General features: G+C 35.2%; 1 protein-coding gene across 24 annotated transcripts in view; it reads right to left on the bottom strand.

Annotated features, from left to right (window-relative positions):
• Window positions 1-18,782, bottom strand: part of LOC106873685 (SRSF protein kinase 1) — a 269,109-nt gene that overhangs the window by 44,274 nt on the left and 206,053 nt on the right. For 14 of the 24 annotated variants that reach the window (XM_089360393.1, XM_052971936.2, XM_089360396.1 and 11 more), the window contains one exon: window positions 18,611-18,673. The exons of 7 other annotated variants lie outside the window; for them this stretch is intronic. In XM_089360393.1, the coding sequence (XP_089216519.1) occupies window positions 18,611-18,673 (63 nt within the window). Of the gene's footprint in view, window positions 1-4,749; window positions 4,809-6,562; window positions 6,726-18,610; window positions 18,674-18,782 lie in introns of those variants that run through there. 3 more of the 24 variants (XM_014921156.3, XM_089360400.1, XM_089360398.1) reach the window with 3 other exon arrangements.

The following is an 18,782-nucleotide window of genomic DNA, read 5'->3' as shown; positions in this document are numbered from 1 at the left end:
ATTTACTTGTGAGGAGCTCGCATATGACTAGCATTAAAATTACTGTCGACTCAACTCTTCTCTTTAAATGATCTGGTAAGAGAGATTAGGAAGAAAATATGAAGCTTTATTATTTATTCAAAGGTACTATTTCAAAAACCACTCGAAGATTGCTTCACATTTTTTTTTTAATCAATAGTCTATGAGGCAAGGAAAAAGAGGGGGGGTGAAGGAGGGAGAGAAAGACTAAGAATTAATAAAGTAGACACAAGAATCATTCATAACTTGTTGAGAGCAAGCCACTTTGATCTGTCTTTTCAGTTCCATTTTTAGAAATTACTTTCTTTTGCCTTAATAAATGATGTGAATCTGTCCAACAATTTATCACCAAACGAACAAGAAATATAGAGAAGGGAGGGCAAAGGAGAGGAAACAGGAGCCAATATCTAGCATATATAAATAGATCATAGAAATTAATGCCAATGCCAAGAAGGTAATGCAGAAAAAGAAAAAACAAAAAAATACAGAAAGTAAAGGGAAAAGAAAAAACAGCAAAATGTTAATTAGCCAAAAATTCAAGAAATAACGACCCTAATTCTTCTACAAAAAACATTATGAAGCATTATTAAGAAAGTAGTAACTGTGCCAGGCTATTGCTTCCCATATTAATATCTTAAAGCAAATTATAGCCGTGTGTGTGTGTGTGTGTGTGTGTGTGTGTGTGTGTGTGCGTGTGTGTGTAAGATCAGAAAAGAAGTTTGTTTAGCAATAACCTACACATTGTAATTTGGGGGGAGTGAGACATTTATTTTGGTCTACTTAAGGACTATCTTTGGGGTGGGAAGGAGAAGAGAACAGGCAAAACACCTCATCAAGTGAAAAATAAATTTAAAATTGAATTTGGTGGTGGGGAGAACCAGAGATACAATTTATTTTCTGAAAACTATATTTCATGTAAAAACCACAAAACCAAGACCATAATTTAACAAATATTCTTTAACAAAAAAAAAATAATAAAAATCAAAGCTGAATTTATTTTCCTATAATGAATGCAAAAAGGAAAACAAACAAACAAACAAAAAAAGACTAACATGATGTCATAGATAATCCATACTAAGTGGTAAATATAACTTTTAGTATGTCCTTCACTAAGTCCTTGTACTTGGTTGCTAACCCACACAGCAGGCAGATACAGCAATTCAATAACTGTTTATCAATGCAAGAATTGTTCATATTTCATGGCGGGGGGAGGCGAGGCAAAAGAAAATATTCTATGCTATAATCTTCCAACTCTCTTTTCAATTAACAACAATTCTACGTAAACAACACACAAACACATACACTGGACATTTAAAAAAATCCATTACTGAGAAAATCTTTATTTCAAAATTCTCTTCCAGTGATTATTAACCATAGCCAGCTAGCCATGGTGTGAAGCAAAAGCCACAGACCTCGATCTATAAAAACTGTTTTATATAATGCGAGATATCTGATCATCTCTAGCAAAAGCCATCTCCACACTAAAGCTGCTTAGAAAAGCTCACACATCAATAGCCTCCAACTATTGACTAAACTTTCACTGTATACTCTACTCTTAATACAATGACTCGACTCAAAGCCATCATTCAGTTTAAAAACCACTGCCTAGCACCATGGGCACCAGTAGCAGAGTCTTCAGGCTAGGAGTTTGCTTTTGAGAATACTTTCCTCCACCGTGAACCCCAACCACTTATCTCGGAAGCCCTGAAGAGTCATGGTCGCTGCCTTTCCTCTTGAATAAAAAACAAAACAAACTACAATAAAACCTATTTGGTGCACTAACCTCTCTACACTTCTATTGGCACCACACTTCTCACAGTACCATGTTTTTGCTCCAATATTTCATTAGCATTTAAACTAGCCAGATCCAGCTCACATACCAGTTGCATACTGGGTCAATCTAATCGACTGGTCTCCTCCCCACCTCCCACCAAATTTGAGACCTTGTGCCTATAGCAGAAAAGAAACATGTTAAACTATGTAAAACACCAGAGAAAGAAATCTAGCCATTTCTTGCAATAACTACATCCAAAACAATGCACCCTTAAAATACTCATAGATCCCTAAAAAATTTTTACGGACTTCAGTTGAGAACCAACACCTAAAACAACGAACAAACGCATGGCACAAATGTTACCAAATAACATGTGCCTGTGAGTGCCAACTATGGTTTATATTCTTCATACTTTGATAATTATCAGCAAAACATCTGCAATGAAAACATAATTTTCTTTTTCAGCAATCTAGAGTAAAAGAAACCCCCAATTCAACCAGTTGCACACCCACTCCTTGTGTCTGCCATATTCAATTGCCACAAACTCTTTTGTGTAAGAAAGATAATAAAATTAATCCTTAGGCTAACTATATAATCTCTTTAACTCCACTGTTGATATACATAGCTAAGAGAGTTTGAGAAATTAAAAATTTGCTTGAATAACCATTATTATGCTTGTGTTTGAAATATTACCATGAAATTTTGATGGAAGATTTTAGCTTAGATTCTTTTCAAACCTGTTTCTGTCATAGAACTAAGGACAGTCATGGACAGGCTGGTATCAAAAAACCCTAATAACTAAGCTGTGTGTGTGTGTGTGTATTGAGAGAGAGAGAGACAGACAGAGCATGCTCATAAATGTTCCATAACTTTACCAAACAGAAAAGGGATCTTAACAAATTTACCCAAAGAATATAATTCAAAGGAACAATCCAAAAAAGATTAAAACACTATCTGAAAGCTATTTCTGCACTTGAAATATTTATTAAGATGTACTTTTTTTTTTTTAAATGAACCAAAATCAACAGCCAATTTGAGTAAATTTAGCTTCCATGCGAAATTCACAAACAAAACTTGGCTTTCTCTTTTTTTTGTAATTTCAGTTTGATATGCTGCTACATACAAGATTAATATGAAATATTTTTATCTCTTGCTTAGAAACTATTGGAAAAGAAACACACTATCTCAAATGCCAGCTAACAAGAACAAACAGATATGAATGAATATTTACAGGAAAAGCTTTAAAATAATAATTATATATAAATATATGTATCTGGCAATTGCACATGCTAAAACCCATGCTAGAATGGAAAAAACAAATTTGAAAAATTGAAGAGTTCCAAGTGATAACGAAATAGAAAAAAATAGGAAAAAGAAAAACCACAAAAGTGGCAACCAAGTTGGATCAACACAAACCTAATTCCCACAGAACAGCGAATGACTTTAGAAGAACTGTTATTAAATATTTATTTCTTTATTGCCCACAGGGGACTAAACATAGAGGGGACAAAAAAAGACAGACAAAGGGTTTAAGTCGATTACATTGACCCCAGTGCATAACTGGTACTTATTTAATCGACCCTGAAAGGATTAAAGGCAAAGTCGACCTCGGCAGAATTTGAAATCAGAATGTAACGGCAGGCAAAATACCACTAAGCATTTCGCCCAGCATGCTAACGATTCTGCCAGCTCACCGCCCTAACTGTTGTTAAATATCAAGGTGCAGGAGTGGCTGTGTGGTAAGTAGCTTGCTTACCAACCACATGGTTCCAGGTTCAGTCCCACTGCATGGCACCTTGGGCAAGTGTTTTCTACTATAGCCTCGGGCCAACCAAAGCCTTGTGAGTGGATTTGGTAGACGGAAACTGAAAGAAGCTTGTTGTATATATATGTTTGTGTTTGTCCCTCCACCATCACTTGACAACCGATGTTAGTGCGTTTACGTCCTTGTAACCTAGCAGTTCAGCAAAAGAGACTGGTAGAATAAGTACTAAGCTTACAAAGAATAAGCCCTGGGGTCAATTTGTTCGACCAAAGGCAGTGCTCCAGCATGGCCACAGTCAAATAAAAGAATTGTAAATCAATGTCAATGCCCTTATACAAATATCTCAAAACAAGCAGTTTCTTGTACAAAATAAAGATTAAAAATAAAAACAAAAATAAAAAAGGCATTAAGAGTGAGGGAGGATCAAAGTCAAAATAATTAAAGGATTATCTTTGGAAGTATATAATCAACAGTAATTAGAGATAAATGGGAATAACATGAGGAGGAGGAAGGAGGAGGGGGTGAGGCTAAGCAAAGAAGAAACCTTGGAAGTTATTTTCCAAAATTATTTCAATCTTGGTTTTAGGTTTATCAATATAAGGAGTCTAATGTTATTTTGACGGGAGTTTAAGGGTAACAAGGCAACACGGCCGAATAAGCAATTAAACAAAGTCCCAATCAACACAAATTTTATAATTACTGCACAATAAATTTAGGCTGCAGGGTTAGACAACTAACCGGTACCATATGTGTGTGTCTGTTTCGAAACAAAACTGCAATAGAACATGTAGTTCTTTTTAGGAGGGAGGGGGCCTTTGGATTACCACAAGAATATTGTCTTGATGTGTATTTGAATGTTCTGCAGCTGCTCCACAATCAGACATCCTGGACTGCATCCAGAAAGGGACCACCTGACTGATTGGCATGAAACCACTCCATCATCTTCTGATTCATAAGTGTGCTGTGTCCTCTCTCTCTGCCTTTTCATCTACTACAATAATGGCCCCAGCTTCTCAGAGCACTTCCTTCCCGCTCATCTTCCCGCCTCCTAGCAACCTAGTGGCATCCCAAATCTCCCAGTCCTTCCTCCACCGAAAGTTAGTCTATCTGGGATTCCTTCCTCGCTCATGTCATCCCCATCTGTTTCGACTTACAAAGGTTCGAGAGGAACATTAAACGGTGAAAATCTTACTGGTCTGAGATTGCCTGAAATGACCGTGGACACTGCTTCCTCATCCAGATCCAGGAAGTAAACAGAAGAACCAAAAGAACAGAAAATAAAAAGTGAGCTAGAATTAACGCACAACAATGCACTACTATCATTTTCGTACAATAAAATTCACCAGGGAAATCCAAAACAATTGAAGATTTACCTGCTTCAGTAATACCCCTAACAACTTAAGCATAGATAATCTTTAAACTGCTATAATAAAACCTGCTAATACCTTTGACTTATGTTAATAGGCTGGATATATTTTATAACAAGCCAATACCTAAGAGTCACAGCTACTTTTTTTTTCTTAATTTTTTTTAACACAGAAAACAGAAATAATCAGTGATACCAGATATGAAACAGTCAGAGCTTTAGTTACACTAATCAAAGCTAACTTTCATTTTTATGTACAGTAATTAATTCCTGAGACAAGTGGCTGATATGCCACGTGGCAATATTATCAATCAACAAAGAGAGAAGTGAATTCTCGTTACCTTGGTAATGCATAGAGTCAGTGACATGAAAGCACGATAAGCATCAACAATGGTTCTTTGGATCAGAGACATTTTCAAGGAATGCAAATACACTCAGCCTGACAGAAATTCATTTGGCAGCTTTAGTTATAAAAACATGTTGCCATAAGGAGAAAAAAAAAAAAGCACAGGGATGGCACAGTGTGGTAAGAAGTTTGCTTCTCAACCACATGGTTCCCAAATTTAGTCCCACTGTGTGGCACCTTGGGCAAGCATCTTCAACTATAGAATCGGGCCAACCAAAGCCCTTGTGAATGGATTTGGTAAATAGGAACTGAAAGAAGACCATTGCGTATGTGTTTCTTTGTCTTCCACCATCCCCCGACAACTGGTGTTGGTGTGTTTACATCCCCACAACTTAGCAGTTTGGCAAAAGAGAGCAATGAACTAAGTACCAGGCTAAGTACTGGGGTTGACTCATTCAACTAAAATTCCTCAAGGTAGTGCCCCAACATGGCCAGTTTCATAATGACCGAAAAAAGTAAAAGATACAACCATAAAGAAATGAAACCTTTCTATAATTATTTCAAATTTTTGCCACAAGGGCAGCTTGTGGGGGAGGTGGGGGATGAGTTGATTACATTGACCCCAGTGTTCAACTGGTACTTATTTTATTTTGACAGGCAAAGTCGACCTCAGCAGGATTTGAACTCAGAACAGAGCAACAGGCAAAATACCGCTAAGCATTTCCTCCAGCGTGCTAACGATTCTGCCAGTTCACCACCAAAACTTTATATAATAGTAACCAGGACTTTATTTTATTGACTACGAAAGGACGAAAAGCAATGTTGAGCTCAGCAGGATTTGAACTCAGAATGTAAAAAGCTACAACAAATACCACAAAACTTTTTATCCAATGCTCTAATGTGTCTGCCAATCCACCGTCCTCGTTATAATTGCTTCTAATTTAGGCAAAGAACAATATTTTTTTAAGGAAGGAGATTGAGTTAGTAGATTACATCAACTCCCAGTTCTACACAAGTATTTCATCTTATCGATTCTGTAAGGATGACAGCAAAGTTGAGCACAGTAAGGGTTGATCTCAGAAAGAATTGGAACTGCAATCAATATCAATAATAATAATCATCAATAAATGACTGCAAAATATGATTTTAATACTTCTTCTAAGCTGCTTAATCAAACTTTAAAACTAAAATTTAGACACAAAATTGTAGATGGATTTAGTGAAACTGGTACAAACACAACACTAACCTCGGACAAATTTAAAACAGAAAAAAATTAAAATAAAATTTGAATACCTGAATTTATAATTATAGGAACGACTCCGCTTATCTTTTTGTTGTAGCAATTTTCTTAACTTTGCAAGTAAGATAACACGGCCGTAATGCACCATCGACATGATAGTCCGACAAACAAATGAGCACAACGTGAAGGGTAGTTATTAATGATAAACATCAAACTGATTTAAGATGGAAATATGAGGCTGAGATATTGTGGAAAAATAGATTAAGCTGACAAATCAGTGGCATTTCATCCTAATACATTTTAAAATGTGCATGTGTGTGTGTGTGTGTGTGTGTGTGTGTGTGTGTGTGTGTGTGTGTGTGTGTGTGTGTGTGCTTTAATGTGTATCAGCAAAAAATCATTGAGAATATTAAATAGCGAACAGTCAAGCTGGCCACAAAAGATTAAGCTAATCTGAGAGATACATACAAGGAGAAAGACGACTAAGATTAGTGATGATACACTACACAGTAGACTACCCAATGTCTGATAATGTGGAAAAAACAGTTGTTGAAATAATGACACATGAAATTTCAATTAGTTCCACATCAAACTGAGCACTTAGGCATTCAGCACTCCAACTTAAAATAGGGAACCACATTGAGCTTTGGAAACATCTGTACATCTATAAGGATTAACCTTTTTGACACCATCTCACCAAAAGTCACCCATCAAATTCTAAAGTTTGCATATGAGATTAGAATTTTTTTATTATTATTGTGGGTCAAAAGTTTCCAAAAGAGTGGATTCCTCTAAAGGCAGCCAAGGGGGAAATGGTGGTGCTAAACTAGGCAACAGGTTAGATCTATCCCAGGGACATAGGCCACAACAGGATTTGAACTCAGAACACAAGGAGCTGAAGCAAATACCACAAGGCACCTGGTCTACCATCCTTGCAGTTCCACTAATCCACTGCCATGATTTTTCTAATTATTATTACATCAACCCGGACTGGAAAGATTACTGATAAACAGTACTGAGGGGGTTAAAACCAGCTAGCCTAGCAGATGGGAAGCCATATACATCAATAGAATCAACTAAAACCTAGCTGTTCCTCTTTTGTAAATCTATAATCAAAAGAAATTAGGCTTCGTTAGGCAGGAAGACTATTATGTGTCTTTAAAAAGGGGGAAGAAAAAAAAAACTGGGTCTGGAGAAAGGAGCAGAACCTATGACATCTGCAAATCTTCTGAGAATGGAGTTGTTGCCTTTAATGTTCAGCTTCTTATTGTTGCACGTCAACACTTGCAGGGCAGACAATGAGCAAGGTGGGGACTCCAGAGGGTCCAGATATGAAGGATTGGGTATAGAGATTCATTGCAAGGAAAGTAGAGATTGAACAAACCAAGATTCTTTTCTCCCTCTAGACACAATTTTTGAGGAGGGGGTCAGTCGATTAGATCGATTCCAGTATGAAACTGATACTTAATTTATCAACCCCCGAAAAGATGAAAGGCAAAGTCGACCTCGGCGGAATTTGAACTCAGAACGTAAAGACAGACGATATACCGCTAAGCATTTCGCCCAGCGTGCTAACGTTTCTGCCAGCTCACTGCCTTGAACACACCAAGATTGACAAGAAGTGGAGAGGTAAATAGGTCAGGGGTTTACCTAAGTGGTGAAGGCAAGAGAGCAACCAGCTCTGAGAAGCAGAGGCCATTATGGTAGCAACAGAAAAGGCAAAGAGGAGACAGCACACTGATGGGTCAGAGGTTAGCAGAACTGATATCAATGCTTATAGTTGAAAGGTGTAAAGCCCCAGCAAAATAGGGCTGAAGAGCAGTAAGTTCTAAGGGGACACAACAGGACAGTGGGTTCCAAACTATAAATTGTAACTATTTTAGCCACATTATTCCAACAAATGCCATTTATTTCTTGGATTTCACATTTCCTGTTTCGTTAAATCTGTTTCACAATAGCAACATGGATTGAACACTTAATTCAATCATCAATTACGTTAGACAAATGACTTACGACTGAATATACACAGTAGATGCAGGCATGGCTGAGTGGTTAAGCAGCTCACTTTGCAACCGGGTGGTTTTAGGTTCAGTACCCGTGTGCAGAACGTTGGGCATCTTTTACTGTAGCTTCCTCTCCCACATCAACCAACACATGCCTTGTGAGTGAATTAGAGAGAAACTGTAAGGAAGCCCATCTTGTGTGTGTGTGTGTGTTTGTCCCATCATCACCACCTCAACAACCAGTGTTTGTTTGTTTATATCTCTGTAACTTAGCAACTGAGCAAAAAGATACCAATATATTTAGTACTAAACTTTAAAAAAAAAAAGAGCACTGTCAATCCATCAGTGCTCCAGCATGACCACAATCGAAAAACTAAAACAAGTAGATGACAAGATAAAAGATAGACAAATCTCTCTCGATAAGAAGTCACAACACAGCCTGCAGCAGAGTTTAAAACGATCCACCTCTTACCCATAGTTGAGATAGTAACCTCAAACAATTTAATACAGATTGCAAACATTTTACACTTAATAAAGATTTGTTTTCTTCAAAAGATGCACAGCAAAACGAAAATAGACTCAGAGAGAGAGAGACAGAAAATCTATTTTAGGATGGAGTATTAAAGATTTAATCTTGCTATTAGAGTTTAATAGGAAATTTTCCAAGTTACACTTGGCAGATAAAGCTCTGCTTGCTACTTAAACATGGTATTAAGCAGCTAACAGTTTGTTGTTGTTAGTTTTTACAAACTTACTGTACATAGACAATGAACGATTTATTTAAATAAATCAATTTGTTAGACGGAAGAAGTCATTAATTACAAACACACACATATACTACACATATATATATACATAAAGTACACGTGCATTTATGTGCGAGTGTATGTATATACAAGTGTGTATGTATGTGTATATACAAATATATAAATATATATGCATGTGCATATGCACGCACATTCCCCTATATGTATACACATGCAAGCATCCAAAGGTTGGTGGCAAGAAGAGCATCAGGCTATAGAATATGTTTCAGTAAGTCTCATTCAACCCATGTCAAAGTGGAAAAAGCAGACACACACACTCACCATATATATATATATATATATATATATATATATATATAAAAGCCCCAGCAACAGCCATCAAATAATGACATCAAAGTAAATGCTAGACAGACAAGCAAAAGACAGTCTGGGAGAAGGAAGGTGTCAAAACTGAAACCTCCATCAGAGAGAGAGAGAGAGAGTCTAGTCTAGGCGATACATATGATGATGATGATGGAGAGGTGGAGGAGGAAACCTATTACAGGGCAACAGAACTTCTATGAGAAAGCAACATATCTGATGTGTGACTGGAGCAAGGTTTCAGCTAGACAGAAAATAGCATGCTGGTGGAATATTACTCTGGAGGTGATTGCACGGTTGCATGGTTAAGAAGTTTATCAACTACATGGTTCCAGGTTCAGTCCAGCTGTGCAGCACCTTGGGCATGTGTCTTCTGCTTATAGCATGAAGTTGAGCAAAGCCTTAAGAGTCGATTTGGTAGACAAAAACTGGAAGAGCCCCCCCCTCTCTGCATGTGTGTACATGTACGTGTTTGTTCGCTCACATTTTTGTTTCCTTGAAAATCAGGAGCTCCAAGCAGGAACACTGTTAATCCAGCTTTGTATCATCAAAGACATGAAATATGAGATCCCTTACTTGAAAAACAGGTAAGAGTTAGCAACAAGAAGGCGGCGAGGTGGCAGAATCGTTAGCACGCCGGGCAAAATGCTTCGCGGTATTTCATCTGCAGTTACGTTCTGAGTTCAAATTCTCCTGAGGTCAACTTTCCTTTCATCCTTTCGGGGTCGATAAATTAAGTACCAGTTATGCACTGGGGTCGATGTAATCAACTTAATCCCTTTGTCTGTCCTTGTTTGTCCCCTCTATGTTTAGCCCCTTGTGGGCAATAAAGAAATAACAAGAAAGGTAACCAGAGATAAAACAATGCTTTGTTAATATATTCATCTAACCCATGCTGGAATGGAAAAACAGATATAAAACCAAACAAATAAAACCATAAAAGCTATAAAAAAAACTTTTTTTTAAATAAACAGGCCTAGGGAGACTGAGAAAGGGAGTGGTAAAGAACAATATCAAATAGACATAAGAGAAGCCTGAGAAGGACAGACCTGACTGTGTAATTAATAAGTTCATTTCAGAATCCTGTGACTTAGGGCCCACTCCCAATGTGTGGCTGCTGTCAGCTGGTGTCAGTGATAGCCACAAGTGGACCGATACCATCTGTGTGAAACGAGAGACAGCAACTGAAAGAAGTCTGTCGTGAAGCAAACTGCCATTTCTAGTATACAGGATACCTAGAGACTCACTACTACGACATTGTCTCAAAGGTGCTAATATAACAGGAGACTGGAGGTAGAGGGAGCTTCCTTTGTAAAATGACACTATGCTGCAAAATGCATCAAATAAGGTAGCCATGTTATAACCATGGTAACGTTTTTTTTTTTTGGATGGAATTGATAGAGTAAAACAGGAATCCCTTGTGTAAACAAATAAAAATTACACAATGCACTTAAATAGACGTTAATCCATTATATTTTAGAGAGAACATTTTGAAATCCAACTAAATGTCTAATCAACGAGTTGAATTATTTTAAATGAATACAAATAGTTCTCTGGAGGATGAAAACGAAAATGAAATCCCTTTTAAAAGACCTTGCTGGGCATAGACAAATGTCTCTGCCCAGAAATTAAATAGCTTTCTAACATTTATTTTTATCTTTTCCTTGTTTGAGTCACTGAATTGTGGCCATGCTGGGGCACCACCTAGGGTTTGAGTTGAACAAGATGTACTCCAATGGTCTTTTTGTACCAACCACTAAGCTACAGGGGTTTAAAGAAACCACCACCCATTGTTAAATGGGAGAGGGGCAAACACAAACATGCACCCACACACAGACAATGAGTTTCCACACAGTTTCCATGTAGCAAATTCACTAAGAAGGCAAATGTTTCTATCAGCAAAAGAGACTGATAGAATAAGTACTAGGCTTACAACGAATAAGTCCTGGGGTCAATTTGTTCGACTAAAGGCGGTGCTCCAGCATGGCTGCAGTCAAATGACTGAAACAAGTAAAAGAATAAAATATATATATGTCTACATACACACACACACATGCTCATGAATATGTATGAGTGATGGATATACTTCCCATTATCATCAGCTGAGACAATGCTGTCCGAGTCTAATTATTATGACACCTGCATCAATGACTCATCATAACTCAAGTTTTCTACACTCCATAGAATCATAGGCCACTGAATGAAGTAATCTCTCTCTCTCTCTCTCTCTCTCTCTCTCTCTCTCTCGCACATGAAATTCCTCTCATCTTCATTGAATCGTTTTTTTTCTTCTTAATGTGAATTATAACTTGAACAATGAAGACATTTCAATGTGATTATTAGTTAACGAAGTTAAACTGCTCATAAATTTATTTAACTATTTCAGTTCTTATCATGCTTATATAACACCACGGAACGGTATCATTATTCAAGAGAATGAATAAAAAAAAATTAAATGACATTCCATAATGCTGTTACTTCTTATAATAAAGCTGATAATACTTCTTATAATAAAGCTGATAAATCAACTTATGTTAATAACAATGCTTAACTGACATTTTTGGTAAATTACCTAGAATAAGGAATGTACCAGATAATTTAAGAAAAAAATTTCCAAATAATCATTATTTATGCTTAAAGCATAAATAATGATTATTTTACCATTTTGCAAACTTTCAATTAAAGACTATCCTTTGTTCATTCATTTTTACTTACATATTTTGATGCTAGATAGATTATTTAAACATTGCTCTTCCAATTGCTAACCAGATGCTCTTCCAATTACTAACCTTTACCTGTTTTCCAAATAAGCGATCTCTTATTTTACACAGCTTCAAAAGTGCAAAGCAATCTGATGATTTGCTGACAGGGCGACAATATCACTCATATGACAGGGATTTTTAAAGTTTGTGTCTACCAAATTCACTCACAAGAGATTAGTCAAACTGGGAACTAGAAGATAATTTGCCTAAGATGCCATGCACTGGGGCTAACTCGAAACTACATGGTTTGGAAGCAAACTTCTGAAACCTGCAACTACGGCTGTGCCTTCTAGATCATCACCAGCCATAATTATCTTAACTTTTAAGTTTTATCAATGGAGAAAGAAAAAGAAAAAAAGCCACAGTAAAATGGGCATAGATGACTTTTGGTTTAAGTCAGGTTTTTTCATGAAGCCCTTCAAACCCAAAGAGACAGAGAATGTACAGTTGCCTGAAGAGGACCTGAAACTGACAGCTGATGGAACCTAGCAAAGTACTTTACCTCCTGCTTCACAAGATACATAGAAGAGCCCTCAACTAGGTATGTCGACATCATGAATGGCATATCAATATATTCCTACAAGATTCTCACAAACCAAAGGTTGGGTAACCATATCCAGAAAGGTCATCCAGCTGTAGAAATCCTGCCAAAACAGTCACAGAAGTCTGGTGCTGGCTTCAGCCTAGCCGGCTCTTGTGAAACCATCCCACCTATGCTAGCAAGGAAGGTGGACGTTAAACAATGAAGGTTATTATTGAATAATGAAAATTCTGTAAAATGTCCAATCCCCAATCATCTGCCGGGCAAGTGTATTAAGTTGTTCTAAGGTTAAGAGAAAGAGAGAGAGCAATACAGGTTATCACTGAAAATACACAGTATTTCATAACATTTATTATGTTCAAAGAACTTCGTTGAACATTTTTATTCAAAGAAACCAACACAAAGGAAACGATATCTAAACAGGCTATGTCTACCACAAGGTGGCTGTTATAATTGCAGAAAACCAGACACGAAACTAAGTTCGAACTCAAAGCCTAGGGATCAAAACCATTGATTTCACAGATTATTTGCAGACGCACTAAAAAAAACTATTTTGTTTTGATGTCTCTTGCGAAAAAATATACTAATGTACAATGTGAAACAAGTAATTGCTGAAGAATAATATTTGCTACCAGCAAGCTACTGACTATCAAGATAAAGAACTAAAGGAAAAGGTGGGGGGATGGAATCTATTTCGCCATATTTTAAGACTTCAAGATGGATTAAATGTTGATTTTAAAAGCTGAAATTCTAATTTCTTTATGTCACAGACAATATCAGGAAAAAGGTAGCAGCCAACACATCGAAATCATTATGCAAATACAATGAAGCTAGTGGTAACTAAACAGGTCTCGCCAATCATTTCTGTCTGTCTGTCTCACAGCAAAGAAGTTCAATAGCACGACAAAGATGGATATGAATGCAAAACAGAGGAACAGAGGAACTGAGTTTAAATCTGAGTTCTTGCTTTACTAACAACTAAACATTCATAGAACTTCATAGTTAAACTAGTAAAATATAGTTAAATGTAAACAATGTTTTCTGTTTGGTAGAATTAATTGCAACTTCTGAAGAATTTATCAATTAGAATGTTGACTACAAATACACATTCGATTGCCAATAAGTTGGGGAATATGTGTGCGTGTGTGTGTGTGTGTGTGTATATATATATATATATATATATATATATATATATATATATATATACACACACACACACATACACATACATACATACATACATACATAATCCTCATCATCTCACATCCATTTTCCTTGCTGTCATGGGTTAGACATTAGACATACATACAGTCACACACACACAAGCAAGTGTGTACACTGTTTGGGTGGTTCAGAAGCTCACTTTGCAATCACAATGCCTCAGGTTCAATCCCACAGCATGGCATCTTAGGCAAATGTTATCTCCTATGGATTCAAGTCAGTCCTTCATTTTTGAGTTAAACTGAGACGATAGAAACTGTACAGAAGCCCATCAAGTAGACTGTGCCTGTAATTCAAAAGGTACAGCCTTATCACACACACACACACACACATATACTGTCATGCTGATTCTGCCTTGAGAATTACATTAAAAGGTACACATGTCAGGAATACTCAGCCACTTGTATGTTAATTCAACAAGCAGGTAATAGTTGATTGAACAAGTGAACCCCACCACCATCATTGAAACTGATGAAGGACCAAAACCATCAACATGCAAGACCTATATATATATATATATATATATATATATATATATATATATATATACACACACACATATATATATACATACACAGACAGACAATAGTATACACACAACTTGCAACTACATTACATCATACTTCCTCTCATCTTCAAAGGAATAAATGTTCCATTTGAATAACAGACACTCCAGCATATAACATAATTACCAAACTACTTAGACGACTGTAATTAATTATTTTATAGAAATGAAAAGGTTCAAAAACAGACACACAGTTCAAAAGTATTAGCATAAAAATACATGGCAGAAATAAGTAAAGTGATTGGGTGAGTTTTTATTGGTCCACATTAATGTGTTTTAATTAGGAAGCTCTTAATTATTCCCTCTCTTTTTTTCTTTCTTTCTTTATCATTCTGAAGAAAGCAGAAACTGATATTGAATAATTTAGGTTCAAAATATATATAAAGAGGCGTGGTTGTGTGGTAAGAAGCTTGCTTCCCAACCACATGGCTGTGGGTTCAGTCCTACTGCATGTCACCTTGGGCAAGTGTTTTCTACTATAGCCTCAGGCCGACCAAAGATTTGTGAGTGGATTTGGTAGATGGAAACTGAAAGCAGCCTATCATGTGTGTTTGTTTTTATATATATATATATATATATATATATATATATATATATATATACATATATATTTATATATACATGCATGTATATTTGTGTGCGTGTCTGTGTTTGTTCCCCTACCATCGCTTGACAACCGATGTTGGTGTGTTTTCGTCCCCGTAATGCAGCAGTTCAGCAAAAGAGACTGATAGAATAAGTATTAGGCTTACAAAGAATAAGAATAAGGGTTGATTAGTTTGACCGAAGGTGGTGCTCCAGCATGGCTGCAGTCAAATGAAACAAGCAAAAGAGCAAAGAGAAATTTAGACTTTAAAAGGATTACAGTGATTAAGCCAATAGCATTTAAAACCGTTTTCCTGAATTTACTGTAGTCCCAGAGTTACTGACACCATTTCTCAAGATGTGAGCGTGTATGTGTCTGTCTGTCTTTGATTCCAAATATCTGCAAGATAGTTTGCTTCTTCCATCTCTTTGTGAAGTCATTAGCAATCAGTTAATCAACTTGTCTTAATGCTTGGAGGACAAAACAATTGTTAATAATCAGATGAATCTATTTTATTAAAATATTAGAAGAAAAGAAAAAAAAAGAAAGAAAAAAAGAGGGGAAAAACAAAAAACAAAATCATGGAAATCAAAATGGCTGAACATTGCATTCAGATATTCACTTCATCAGCTTCCTCAGTTGTATAAAACCTGCAATAGCTACATCACAGCTAATTTTGCTAATAATTATATTGGCTTCATTAACAAACAAAATACATATATTAAAAATAATATTTGGATTTTTTTTTTTTTTTTTACAATATGAAAGTAGTTGTGCAAATTCACAAAAGTATAACTTCAAATTTCCTTTAGTAAATAAAATAAAAGAAAAACAATTAATTATAGCACAGTAGCTTAGGAAAGATAAACAATATCAAAACATTTTCTTAAGCAATTTCTGTTTTGCTAAATCCCAAATCCATTTTGCTTGTTCCAATAACAATCAGTTATTCTCAAAGTTTATACAATGTGCTGTCATCACCGAGAAAAAATTTTTAAACAGAAATGCTGTTTAAAATACAGATAATTTTCTGCAGATAACAGCAGCACTTACAAATATTTTTGAAAATAATTGTATTTTTCTCTTAATAATTCATCCACATAATTTTTTCTTTTTTTTCTTTCTTTTTAGAAACCAAACAATCTTAGCCCCAATGCCACGAACTATAATTCACAAATTATGCACAATAATTTGGAATATCAACATTTCCATGGTTTTAGCAAATATGGTAATAGCTTTCCATGTGCCTTCTAGCTTCTAAACACCAATAAAACTTGGAAATTTTTTTGGCTCCAAGCAATTCTTAATTTAATTCTTAAAACATACAATATTCTTCTCAAAGAATAATTACAATAAACTTAGCATAAATAACATAGTTAGCATTTTATTAATATTCTTCATATCTTTAAATGATTTACTGCATTATTTCTATCTTTGAAAACCATTTCTACCTAACAAAATATTTTGATGTACTTTTCCCATTGCTCATGTTTAAGCATTTTTTTTTAAAAGATATTTAATATATTCAACATACTTTCCTGGTTCAAGTATCCTGTGTGGATTTAGATTTAAATTTAGTGTTTATGAACAATACAAATGTAGAAAGAATTACATGGATTCAACACATTTTCTTTCATATTTAGACATTTTTCTTAACAACAAAATTAATTCTAAAAATATGTTAGTTAACTAAAAATAAACATTAACAAAATTCTGAATAATTTTGAAAATTAATAATTTAAAAAAAAAAGAAAAGAAAAAAAAAGAAATTTGAAAAGATACAAGAGACATGAAAACCAAAAGTGACCTTACTGTGATTTGAACATGTAAATTAACAAATGAAATAAAACTGCATGGCATTTTGGCATTTAGACCTGTACTACAATCTCATCATTTTAGATGTACACACACACATACAGCTAACCATTCTCTTCTTTATGCCTAGATAGTAAAATAATAAACTAGGTTAATATTTCACTTTCACATTTGCAATAAATTTCATTTCTCCACATAACAACAACAACATCAACATATTACCACAAAGTTGGGATCAAACAGCTTCATTTCCATCATATTCTCTCTCTCTCTCTCTCTGTATTTTTCTGGGTAGTCTTTTTTTTGCAAGTGATTGCTTCTCTTATTGTAAACTAATCAACCATGACACATTATATATATATATATATATATATATATATATATATATATATATATATATATCCACTTTCATAAGCTAAATCAAGTTGAATAATGTGCTTTCCCTATCCTGGCTCAAAGCTCAAAGTAATGATTCCAATAATGAAGGCTGGCAGACTAGTATTCTTCCTTCAGTTCCTTCACGAAGACATTGGTCTATTTAAGAACTATTTTCACTGGCAGATTAAAAAATATAAATCCACACATACAGATCATTCAAAATGTGAATGGATGAAGAAGAAGAAAAATTTTAAAGACTAATTATAACTATTCTAATTCCGTAATTCATCAACATTTCTTCTTCTCTGACTAATTTTAGAGAACTATCTAACAAAAACTCTTTCATTAAGAAGATATATCCATTTATGAAGCTTATTAGCTGTGTCCATTTATAGTAGTTCTTGCACTAATACCAACCAACTGGATTAATTTTCTAAAGAACTTCCTAAATTAAGTCTGGGGGGAAAAAAATATATAATATCCAGAATTTAAAACAAAAACAGTAATTAAATAAAAGTAAAAATAAAAATAGAATTGAAAAACCCAGAACAAAATTTAATTGTTAATATAGAAGTAAAGTTTTTTTTTTTTAAATAAGGATTCTGAAACTGTTTGTTAAATTTGACTAAACTTACTTTTGAGAGATGCTAAACTAGGTTTAGCTCATTGTTGTTCCTGCATGCTCCACAATGGACAAAAAATACCAGTGTAACTTAAAGCATGAGAAGCAGGCTGCATAAACTGCGTTTGTAATAAAACAGCATGACCAGTTTAAATAGCAACAGAAAACAAGGAGGAAAAAAAAAGGGGGGGGTATTTCATTCTCAGCCTGAAAATATGGGGTCATTTGATTAGGTAACAACAATTAAGGGCAAATTAAATTCAGCCACAAAAACGTTGCTCACTTGCCAGCATTTGTAATCAAGGGCACATGTAAATAAATAAACCTTCCATTATTGCTTTCATACTGAATAAGTGAACAACAAAATTCCCACATGTCAACAAATTTCAGACATTAAAAAGTGTTTCGTAGGAATGGCGGAATATTTACTCAAGTTCCAGAACATAACAGAGTTACCTCCCTAGTTTTAATAAGTACTTACCAATCAGTGCCACTAGAGGACTCTGTTCCACTGCTAGAATCATGATGCTTAGCTTGTTTTCTCCTGGAGAGTCAACGAGAAATTGATGCAGAAAGTTGAGATTATCTAAGTTACTAGAAGTGGTGTTAGGTATTCAATGAACAATTTAGGAAAGAAGAGAAAAAATAAGAAC

This window comes from Octopus bimaculoides, chromosome 11, assembly GCF_046866305.1.
Source record: "Octopus bimaculoides isolate indiv1 chromosome 11, ASM4686630v1, whole genome shotgun sequence".
Taxonomy (NCBI): domain Eukaryota; kingdom Metazoa; phylum Mollusca; class Cephalopoda; order Octopoda; family Octopodidae; genus Octopus; species Octopus bimaculoides.
This window is presented reverse-complemented; position numbering and strand designations above follow the sequence as displayed.